A 12,178-nucleotide genomic window follows, 5' to 3' on the forward strand; every position below is an offset into this window, starting at 1 on the left:
GCTTATAATCACTAAGTTCCCTAGGCTTTGTTTCAGGTAGACATGCAGATGACAACACCAGACGCACTATTAACCTGATAGACCTACTCCACAAGACCTCCCGCTCTGCCCTTATTCTGAGCCTAGATGCTCAGAAAGCATTTGACAGGCTTGGATGGTCATATATGTTTTCTACACTCACACAGTTTGGATTTGCTACACTCACACAGTTTGGATTTACAGGCTCATTCATGGCAGCTCTCCAGGCCTTATACTCCTGTCCTACTTCCCAAGTACAATTGGCTTCCTTTTTGTCCCCATCCTTCTCCCATAGCAATGGAACTAGACAAGGGTGCCCCCTATCCCCCTTACTGTTTATACTGTGCCTTGAACCCCCAGCCGAAGCCATACGCATACATCCAGACATAAGTGGAGTCACCTTACGGCAAAGGGAATACAAGCTGTCTCTGTTCACAGATGATATACTGCTAACGTTAACAAAACCCCACATCTCTTTTCCCAACCTCCATACTTTATTAAACACATTTAGCAAACTCTCCGGCTACAGAGTTAACACAGCCAAGATGGAAGCTCTTCCTATACATATTTCCCCTACGCTTCTTACCACATTGAAAAATAACTTTCCGTACCACTGGTATCCTCCCTCCTTTAAATATTTGGGTATACATTTAACTGCATCCTACTCTACCCTGTACCAAGCTAACTATCCCTCTTTAATTCTGGAAACACACAGGCTATTATGTAACTGGGAGGAATGTCCTCTGTCTCTTTTAAGCAGGATAAATGTCCTCAAAATGTCTATACTCCCAAAGTTTTTATACCTCTTTGAAACCTTGCCAATTGCAGTTCCCATGTCACAACTTCGAACTATCCAAAGGGCCTTTACTAAATTTATCTGGGGTAACAAAGCACACTGAATTGCTAACACAGTAGTTTTCGCCCCTCGGTCTTGGGCTGGGAGCCCCTGACATTAATAATTACTATTATGCTACCCACCTCACAGCGATTATCTTCTGGTCTACACGATTTGCAACAAACAGATAGTCAGAGTTAGAACTGAGCTTTACCAGCCCTGTACATCCTTGCTCCATGCTCTGGTCTGACTTGACCACCTCTATATTTCAGCTGAGAAATATATGCTTAGGACCGATGTTATTTACCCTCGTTATTTGGAAAAAATGCCAAAAAAGGTTCTCTCTCTCTTCCCCATGCCCACCTCTCCTAAACATACTATTCAACCCAGATATCCCAGATAGCCTGTCCTACATCAACATGTATCCATGGTCACAGGTGGGCATTTTTCAGCTCTGTCATCTAGTACACTCTGTGACTCGTAAACTACTCTCATTCCAAGACCTCCAAAACAAATTTGAGATCTCTAAAAAGCTCTTCTTTTCTTATCTCCAATTTAGACATTATTTTCACTCTATATCACCTTACCTAAACTTAGAAAAACCTACAGCCTTTGAAGTTCTATGTGCTCAAGGTCCATATCAACCTGGTCTCATATCTTCTATATACAAGATTCTCCATGATACAAACACACTCACGATAAACTCATATGCATAAATGTGAAAATGGGCTAAGATAATTCAGACCCCTATATCCCTTCCTCAATGGCAAAAGATCTGGGATTCCACCTCAAAGGCTTCCAGATGCGTGGAGCAGAGAGAGAGAGACAGCTTATAAGGTCCTCATGTTCTGGTATAGGACGCCAGAAGCTATTCACAAATATGATCCCTCTGTATCCCAGAAATGTTGGAGATGCCTACAAGATCTGGGAACACATTACCATATCTTTTGGGAATGTCTGCTAATCATACCCTTAGGGACCTTGGCCCAATCTTTACTCCAGACAGTGCTAGAGACGGATTTCCCGTTGGACCCGGTCCATTATTTACTAGGCCTTCCAGTCCCTGGAATATCTAAACACGCAAAAAATGTATGTCTTATATTCTGTTGGCTGCCAAGAGAGTAATACCTACCCACTGGTTATCCTCGAATTCTTCGACAGTCCCAATTAATATTGTCCATAGCACAGATATGTAGGATGGAACGTATTACAGCAGTGATACATGATTCCTTAACTCAATTTTCCAGAATATGGGACCCCTGGGAAGATTCTCTATTCAATTCAGAGTCAATATCCCACACATCTGATTAAAAGTCCTACACTTATATATATATATATATATATATATATATATATATATATATATATATATATATATATATACACAATGCTGAAATCCATGGTGTACCCCCACCCTCCGTTTTTTTCGTTTTTTTTTCTTTGTTTCCTTATATATTGTTCTGCTTATGATTCATCCACTCACAATGTCTTAAGTCCAACCTAGATGACAGTTCTTTTAAATGTTATACAAATTTCATAAGAGATGGATTACACGCTATCAAGAGATTGTCATATCTATACGTTACCTTCCAATGAGATATGATTCTCTCTTCTCTGTATATGGCTGTTACAACATATTTGCCTTGTATTTTTTTTTTTGGGGAAAAACAAATAAACATGCAATTACAAATAATCATCAAGTCCCAATACTGTATACACAGTACATATAGTGGTCCTTTTTTACTATATGTCTATGTATTTACCATGGTATTTTATTCTGTATGTTTTATAATAAACTATATTTTTATGTGTCATGAAAAGATGCCAGTCTGCGCATACTCAAGGTGCATACTCAAGGCCCGCAACCTGGGAGCCATGATGCAGCAAAGTCCTTATCTCCTTGCAGGGAATGCTGGTAAATAGAACATGGCTCCTAATGCCGGGTACACACGATCAAATTGTCCGGCGGACCTGCTCCGGCAAACAATCCGGCAAACAATCCGCCAAACTTTATAACGAACTGACTTGGCCACAAACGGACACTCCGAAAGTCCGGCGATTTCTAACACGGTGACGTACAGCACGTACGATGGGACTAGAAAAAGGAAGTTCAATAGCCAGTAGCCAATAGCTTCCTTCTCATACTTGCTTCAGAGCATGCGTTATTCTTAGTCCGCCTGACTAGCACACTGACGAAAGGATTGTCCACTGAAAGCCAAGTCCGGCGGACAAATTTTGAGTCAAAACTACTTTCTAAGTCCGTCTGACTTTTACGAAGAAAAAGTCTGCTGGGGCCCACACACGACCGAATTGTCAAGCGTACTGTGGTCCGGCGGATACGTGGCCTTAGTCTTTGGGCCTCAGGTCTTGGGAAAATTGGCTATGGCAGCACAGGACTAAATGTGGAGATGCCTGGTAACGAAAACAGGGATGAGAATGAATGCAAGGGAAGGAAGAGAAGGGGAAAGCGAATGAGGAGAGGTGCCATGAGGCATAATATTGGCAGCAGAGCCACCAACAGTGAGAATACGAGGGAAAAGTGTTTGGTATTTTTTTTATTTAAAAAACTGTGATCCAAGCCTAAATCATTTTAATACATGTGTGCTTCATAGTCACAAATCTCGCTGCTGCTGTGCTGAAGGCACTCTCTGACATGACACTTGTGGCAGGGCAGGCCAGTACCTCGAGTGCATATTGAGACAGCTTCAACCACTGGTACATCTTCAACAGCCAGTACTTCATAGTGTGATTGGTTTAGTACAAAGTGTTTTAGTTGCAACCTTGCCATTCCTGCATGTGTTTGCTTGACCCAGGCAGAAATTCCATTATTAGGAGAAATAATTTTAAACATTTTTAAATATTTTAAAAATGTAAATGACAAAGAGTATAGAAAAATGTAAAATCTATAAATAATGTTTAATAAAAATAAAACACATAAAAATGTTAATGGCAGATTGAAATATTTTAATGCTGTACCACCTAGGTCATGAACAGGGGGAAGGGGGCTATTTTCAGCAGCTGGTACAGAACGAGTTGAAATGCCAAGCAGCATTGGATAATGGAATTGTTTGGAGAGTTTTTTCTTCCACTCCAGGAACTGGGAGAAGTAGTGAGATATACGTTTGCTCAAACCACAATAGCTTCTACATGTATATAATTCATCAGATACTAAAGGGGTGTGACCACATGTTAACACTACAATTTCTGGACAAATCCTCTGCACACTGCAATGCACCGTTTATAGCAAACTTTGAAATAAAAAAACAGGGAATTTTATTTCACATACTGTACATGTTAAAACTTGCCAACTGTGTTAACGTAATCCCTCTCTGACTTGTCCCTATTCTCCTCTACAAAATGCAAATGCTACAGTGGATATAGTGCCAATATGGGGCAGATAGACACAAGTTGTAGGAGAGCTACAAGTTTCAGGTCTGGTCAGTGGCAGAAATTATCGCACTGTTGCCACTGGGTCTTGGTGTTTTGCCATCGCGGGGGGGCCCAGGGCCCCTGCCCCAGTAAAATCCATTTTAGACACGCTGAGTTAATTCCTGGAGCACAGTGCTGGGGAGAAAGCTCTGACACTGAGCCCCAGTTCTCTGGCTAACGGGGTGCACCAGCGTGGGCACTTGTGACATCTGCCACACTTCTCCTGCAGGGTTCCCCCGTGTCCCACATGCATCGATCGCCCCCCTCTATGGCAGCCGGCATGTCTCCCCTCTGACTGGCTGCACACCTCACAGACCTCACTGAAACTGGCTCCTCTTCCTTGGCTCTGATGTTCTCCTGTACATATACAGACAGGAGGAGCCAGGGAGGAGTAAAGAACTGGAAGATCTGTGCTGCTGAGGTCTGTGTGTTTTTATGTATTCAAAGAGGAGGGGGACAGTAGTAAGTGGGAAGGGAAAGGGGGGTTAACGAAGATACACCTGGAGGAGTGATGAGTGGGGGATAAGCGAATATGTGCTGGGGGATGCTTTTGGAAAGCAGGGGGCAGAGGTCTGGGGGAGTCAGATTTGTCACCACATCTTGTAAGTCCTGTCCCCTCAAAGTGCCCCCCCAGCACATTTCCTCTAACCCCCCAATAAAAGAGATGCCATTTGTCTCAGAGGAGGCAATTGCAGCATCTGGGATTCATGGCATCCTGTAAAAGATGCCAGTGCCCCTGGTGCCCAAGCTGAAACATTGGGGGGGGGGATTTGTGCCACGCTGGAGGGGTGTTGCGCTGGGAAGGGGGATTAAGAGAATTTGTGCAGCAGAGGATTAGGGGAGTGGAGAGGATTTTTTTCAGGGTGGAAAGGACAGGGGCATATGTACAGGGATTGCAATTGCAGCGTATAGAGGAGGGATTCATCGGCTGCGGGAGGAAAATGGAGGGGATCGGTTCCTGTTCATGTCACCCTTGCCACCCCTCCTTTCCAGCTCCTGCTGCCCCCAGGCCCCTGTGTACTTCCCTGGCCCTCAACTCTGCCCCCCCCCACAGCATTGCCAGCTTCCCCCCTCTCCCACCAGCTGCTGTGGGGGGGGATGTGTCAGGATAGAGAGGTAAAGGGGCTGGTAAATGTGTCCTTTACCAGCCCTTTCCTTGTCTTAATAATTAGTCAGTGATCCACACTGATCACTGACTCTGTTCATTCATAACTGAGGCATAATAAACTGTGTTTACTATACTTCAAATAAAGGGAAAGCTCTGTACAGAGCTATTCTTGTCCATTCATTCTGTGCAGCTGAGACTGCAGATATGGAGATTGAGGGCTGTGTCCTCAGTCTGCTTTCTCTGTCTCAAAGGGGGGAAATCAGAGGTCTGTTTAGACCCCTGATCATACACCAAAGCCCCCAATGGGGTTCCTAAAATATTGTAAAAAATAATAAAAAATGTAATTGTAAAAATAAGTGAAATAAAATGGTCAAAACGAATAAACAAATAAAATAACAAAAATAAAACTACCGATACCAGTGATGGAACTACTGGGTCACAAAGGTTACACTTGCAATCAGGCCCTGATGTTTCACCATCGTGGGGGTGCCCCTGCCGGGGGGCCCTTTATGATTTCTTGCACCGGGACCCTAAAGGTTCTAGTTACGCCTCTGGGTCTGGTTACTGACCTGCAATACAATAGAAGTAAAATATACATGTGCTCAAATCCCAATAGTTTCTACATGTATATAATCCATCAGGTGCTAAAGGGGTGTGACCAACGCTGTATTCTGGCCTAGGCCCACAAGGCCCAGGCCTAGGGCAGCACTTTGTAAGGGGGGGGGCGGAAAGAGCCTCCGCCGACTTGCTCTACACTGTTAGTGTAGCACCGGTCTTATGGGACGGACTGGGCTGAGAGGCAAATTAGTCTAGCGCCCTCATAAAGTGGCCTCACTGCTTTCAGTATGAGGGTGGCTGGCATTTTGCAACTGTGGGGGGGGGGGGCAGGGGGGGGGCTCCGCTTCTAATTTTGACTGTCCTATCATCCTGGACCACAAACTTTTCTCACTGTGCTATATGTTTTCTGCTGCATCATTGGCATGGTTATATTCTTTTTTAGTCCTCTCCATAAAATTATCAGAAATTTATGCTTAAAGTAGAACTATAGGCAATACTTTTTGTTTTCATTTTGGATAGAGTAACGGAGGGTTATAGCCTTTGTCAGTTTATTTTTTACCACCCCTGTCCCATTGCAGAGATTTCCCTTAATTTCCTGTCCCATAGCCAAACAGGAAGTGAGAGGAAATCTATGCAAATTAAGGGAATCCATTGCCCCCCTCCCCCACAGGCCCTCAGAATCACACTCAAAAATGTCAGTGTGAGGCCGCGCACACACGGGCGGATTGTCTGCCCAACTAAGTCCGCTGAACCGTGTTTCAGCGGACAATCCGCTCGTGTGTGGGCTTCAGCTGACTTTTTCAGCGGACAATCTGACGGACTTAGTCTTTCGGAATTTCCGTAATTTTGTCCGTCCAAACTTGGTTTTGTCCGTCCAAACTTGGTTTCAGCGGACAGTCCGCTCGTGTGTAGGCAAGTTGGACGGACTAAGTATGGCGCATGCTCAGAAAGGATTTACACGGCCGAAGGTTGCATTGCAGTGTATTGGACGTCGTTTTTCTAGTCCCGTCGTACGTGCTGTACACTTCATCGCGCAAGTTTTCAGCGGACTGTCTGTTCATCGTGTGTGGTCAAGTCCGTTCATTCAAAATTTGGACGGACTGTCTGTCGGATTGTCTGACGAACTTAGTTGGGCAGACAATCCGCCCGTGTGTACGCGGCCTCATTCTTAAACAGCAAGGTGTGTGGCCTTGCCAGGAAGGGGTGGGTCATATTTAAATGGGGGGTGCACGAGTTTAGTCAGGCCTAGGGCAGCACAAAACCTAAATACACCACTGGGTGTGACCACATGCTGACACTAAAAATTATGGTTGGACCCTCTGCACACTGCAATGCAAGCTTTCTAGCAAACGTTGCAATAATGTTTTTTATTGACAAATATTATTGAAAAAGTCTTCTTTTTAAATAGATATCATATATATGTGTATGTAGTATGGCCAATGAAAAACTGAAAGACACTCTTATGCTGCGTACACACGGTCGGATTTTTCTACGGAAAATGTTTGATGGGAGCTTTTTGATGTAAATTCTGACCATGTGTAGGCTCCTTCGGACATTTTCCATCCGAATTTCCAACACACAAAATTTGAGATCTGGATCTCAAATTTTCCATCAACAAAATCCTTTGTTGGAAATTCAGTTTGTGTGTACACAATTCCAACGCAAGTTCTACGCATGCTCGGAATCAAGCAGAAGAGCCGCACCGGCTATTGAACTTCAAGTTTCTCAGCTCGTCGTACGTCACCATGCTCTTGACGTTCGGAATTTCTGACAACATTGTGTGACCGTGTGTATGCAAGACAAGTTTGAGCCCAAACCCATGTTTGTTGTCGGAATGTCCAATCGTGTGTACGTGGCATTAGCCTTATCTTCTATATCCAAAATGAAACAAACGGTTTGTGTGAATTTGCAGTTCATATTTCTAAGAGAAAAAAGGGTCATTCCACAAAGACTGTAGTTTGTTCTTACATATTTGAACCTTAGCTTCAAGCTTTGCCTATTGAGGGAATTATAGAAGTTTCTACTATCTCTATTTTTTTTTTTTTTACATGGCAGGCAATGACTATGAAAGTTGTGACAAATGCTACAGCAAGGTGCAGAAGACCTTGTATGTTTCAGAGTCTCTATCAAAGTTGTTTAAAAATCTACTCATTTATGTCCTGGCATAAGCTAGTAGATACTCATCAGCATAACAATTTCTGCTTAATCTTGATGAAATATGCAGAATGAGACAACAATCATCTTAAAACTATAGATCTGTGATTCTCAACCAGGGTTCCGTGGAACCCTAGGGTTCCTCCAGAGGTTGCTAGGGGTTCCTTCAGCATTGGGCAATTTCTGTCTCTCAGATTAGTTCCCACTGCCACCATTGATCTTTTTAGCTATCTGTAAGGAGATAATTCTTCCCAATGACCACAAGTGTAAGGACCACCACACAAATGTATCATTAGTTGTAGATTTAACATTTTTAGAAGGGGTCCCCCGAGACTAGAGAACTATTTCAAGGGTTCCTCTGTGTTGAAAAGGTTGAGGAAGGCTGCTATAGATACTTTTTATATTATCAGCAGAAATAATATCTACGTCTGAATTTTAGAAATGCAGATTTAATGTCATTATTTCTAAGAGTATAAATGATAGGGTTTAACATTGGTGTTACTATGACATAAAAGATGGCAATCACTTTGTCTATTTCTGGTGTTGAACTTGATCTAGGTTTCATGTAGGCAGCTGTTGCTGAACCATAAAATATTGTTACAACTATCATATGAGATCCACATGTAGAAAAAGCTTTTCTCCGTCCAGCTGATGATGCAATTTTAAGGATACTTGAGATAATTTTTATATATGACACTACAATAAATGTGACAGGTATCATAAGAATAATCACACCGACTGCAAAAGTAATGCATTCAATGAAGATAGTATTTTCACAAGCCATAGATAAGATTTCTGGTACTTCACACAGAAAATGATTTATTTCATTTTTTCCACAAAGATTTACATTGAGAGTAAAAGCCACTTGTGAAATAGGAAAAAGGAATCCACACATCCATGTGATAGCAGCTATTCTGACACAGATAATCTTACTCATGATGGTAGTGTAGTGTAATGGAAAACATATAGCTACATAACGATCATATGCCATTATGGACAGCAGAATGCACTCAGTTTGCCCTAAGGAGAGAGATATGTACAGCTGTGTTGCACATTCTGCATAAGAGATTGTCTTCTTTACTGACACCAAATCTCTCAGCATCCTTGGAATGATTGAAGTTGAAAAACAAAGATCCAAAAAAGAAAGGTTTGAAAGAAAGAAATACATAGGTGTATGGAGATTGATGTCTGTTAAGATTAGAATAATGATTAGAATGTTTCCATTCAAAATGATCAAATACCCAACCATAATGATACAAAAAAGAATAACTTGAGTTTCTGAATTACTAGACAGTCCAAGAAGAATAAATTCTGCAACCGCGGTGTCATTTCTTGAAACCATTCCTCAAAACATAATGGAGAAATACATTTTTAATGAAAATCTAAAAAATGATATCCTAATATGTATCTCTATTAATTTTTTTTGTTTCTGTTTTTTTAAAGAGTAGCAAATAGTTAGTACCCTTGATATAAAAGAACAAGAACAGACTGGCAGCAAACAATAATTCATGAATCAAATATAATAGAGATCTTTGTCAAAGAAGAATGCTTTTTGATTACTATAGGAAAAACAGTGAGAGAAAGAAAAATACTAACTGGTTGCTATAGGCACCACAGTGAAGGAAAACAATACTAAGCTATTCTATGGGGAACTGGTGATTGTCGCTCTGAACAACAAAGTAGGAAAATTACTGTTTTTACAGAGAACAGTCTTCTTAAACACTTTTTTTTAATGAACAAGGCTCAGTGTAAATTCACACATTCGATGTTTAACATAAACCTAGATATATGTACTGTATAAATGCTGTTCTAACCTTGTTATAACTTGTTATACTTGAACAATCTATCAACTGCTATTCTAAAAGATCATAAAAAAATTTGAAACATAAAACAGGCACAGCACCAAAAACCTTAAAATAGTACTAAATGCAGTGAAACACAATTTATATAGCATACAACTAAAATAAATTGTTTGTAAATGTAGTGCTCTGTTCAAAAAATAATTAAAAACAAGTAAAAACTGTGATCTGCAGTCAGTTATATGGTCCTCCACTGTTAGTCTGGACATGTGTCAGGAGCCCAAAAGCATGGAGCTTCTATGGAAGAACCAGCTACTGCAGGAAGCACTGTTTTGTTTGTTCAATTGACATGTCCTCTCTCCCTGGCCGTGCCCGGGGGCTGCTAGGATCCCAGGGCCCAGTCAAGAGGTGACTGGCTAGAGGAGTCTCTGGACTGGGAACAGAGGCAAGTGGCTGGAAAAACAAGGCTCATTTCCTCCTCCTCACTGCCAGCACCTGGTGAAGAGAATATTTGAATTTGAAATCGAACAATGTCCAGTGTGCAACAAAACTGCTGCATATCAGTGGGCTGAGTGGGATCCAGGGTGCCCTTTGAGAACATCATGTGTGACGAAACACGTCACCACACTTTATGTGACCGCAGAAGCACGAGTGTTCATTTTATATTTTAGTTGCTGGAAAAATCTTTTTATAACTTTTTGTATTTGCATCCTGAACCTTTTTTATGAATAAACCCCATAGTGTTTAAGGATAATACACGATTGGAGCACCATTTTATACTTCTATATGCCTGTTCCGGTCCAAGAGAGTGCATTGGTTATCCATCAGAAGGAGTGTCCCCACAAAAATTGGACTGAAAAACGGCGTAAGGATGGAGAAGAACGCTAGGAAAGTTCAGGCATCTTGGAGACCCCGCAGCGGGTTATATCTGCAGGTGATAACGACCTCGCTACTGATAGGAGGTCCACCACATCTGGTGCATAAAGTGTAGAACTAAAGTGTTTGAATCAATTAGCCAAACTAATGCCATAAATTCTGTATACAATGATTCCAAGTGTTAGGACCTGGGTTTGAACCTGGGACCTCTGGTGTGTCTGGCAGTGACTCTGCTTGCTGAGCCACCTAGAATGCTGGACAGCTCCTTGGACAGCTCCTTGGACAGCTCCTTGGACAATCCCTTTAGTGATCTTGTCTTGAATCTTGTTTGCCTTGAACCTTGAACCCTTTGCTCCTCCCATGAACTTCCTGATTTAAGCCATGTCTCTGCACTTCCTGGTTGCCAGAATATTGTGCCTTTACCAGCCAATATCTTGCTTCTATCGCTCCTGCTGCCGACCGTATCCTTGCTACCTTTCGTTACCGACATTTGGCTTGCTCCTGGACTACGCTTCTGCTGAATCCTAACCTGCAACTATTGGTTACCGACTTTTGGCTTGTTTCTCAACTACGCTTCTGCTTGATCTCTACCTGCTATATCTGCTACCAGACCCCCGGCTTGCTCACCTCCTGGTGGGGCTATCCTGAGGACCGCGACCTGGCACTAACATGCAGCCAAGCCCATCTGCACCTTTGGGAGCTCTGGTGAATACCGGTTAGTGCTTAGACCCCGCACCTCAGGTGAACCCGTGCCATCAGCCAGGGTGACCTGTGTGAATATCTGCTCTGCTGCTATAGCTACTGGTCTCTGAGCCTGACTCCAGATCCTGACACCAAGTGAGTATTGACAAGACTTATGACATAAAATATATGTCACGCCTGTTAACAAGTGAATAGTGGCAAAACTTATAACATAAACTGTATATCACACCAATTATCGCATATAAATAGTGCCATGTGAATAATTCCAAAAATAAATCCAAAACTTATATAGAAAGTCCATAGGCAATATTATAGAGTCCCCAGTGTTTAATCAGAGCCTTGAAGATCATTAATCCACCATGTTGACAAGAAAGATGGAACTTGAAACCACCAATGTGACAGCACCACCACTGAAATAGATGCAGGCTTACAAGATGATTCAAACTCTATGAGTCAACCAAGCTAATGATGTCAACCGACAGCCAGGGCCATCTTTATTATTGATTGGACCCTGGGCAAACATTTTCTTGGGGGGGGCCCCCCCATGCAATTTCACTCTACATCCCAACATCCCAAAAACTGGTCCAAGCTCACTAATTGGTTGCTGCACATTAATACTGCTCACACATTGGTTGCTAGATGAGGGGCTACAGTGGTGTGGAAAAGTGTTTGCCCCCTTCCTCATTTCCTGTTCCTTTG

The 12,178-nt window shown here is 42.3% G+C and overlaps 1 protein-coding gene across 1 annotated transcript in view; it reads right to left on the minus strand.

Annotated features, from left to right (window-relative positions):
• Positions 1 to 7,602: 7,602 nt before the first annotated feature.
• LOC143925449 (putative olfactory receptor 2B3) overlaps positions 7,603 to 12,178 on the minus strand; it is a 46,345-nt gene continuing 41,769 nt past the window's right edge. The window contains exon 2 of the mRNA XM_077449985.1: positions 7,603 to 9,446. Within this exon, the coding sequence (XP_077306111.1) occupies positions 8,509 to 9,444 (936 nt within the window). The 5' untranslated portion in view covers positions 9,445 to 9,446 and the 3' untranslated portion in view covers positions 7,603 to 8,508. The remainder of the gene's footprint in view (positions 9,447 to 12,178) is intronic.

This window comes from Lithobates pipiens, unplaced genomic scaffold (assembly GCF_037356315.1).
Source record: "Lithobates pipiens isolate NorthernLeopardFrog02 unplaced genomic scaffold, aLitPip1_a1.2 Scaffold_22, whole genome shotgun sequence".
NCBI classification, from domain to species: domain Eukaryota; kingdom Metazoa; phylum Chordata; class Amphibia; order Anura; family Ranidae; genus Lithobates; species Lithobates pipiens.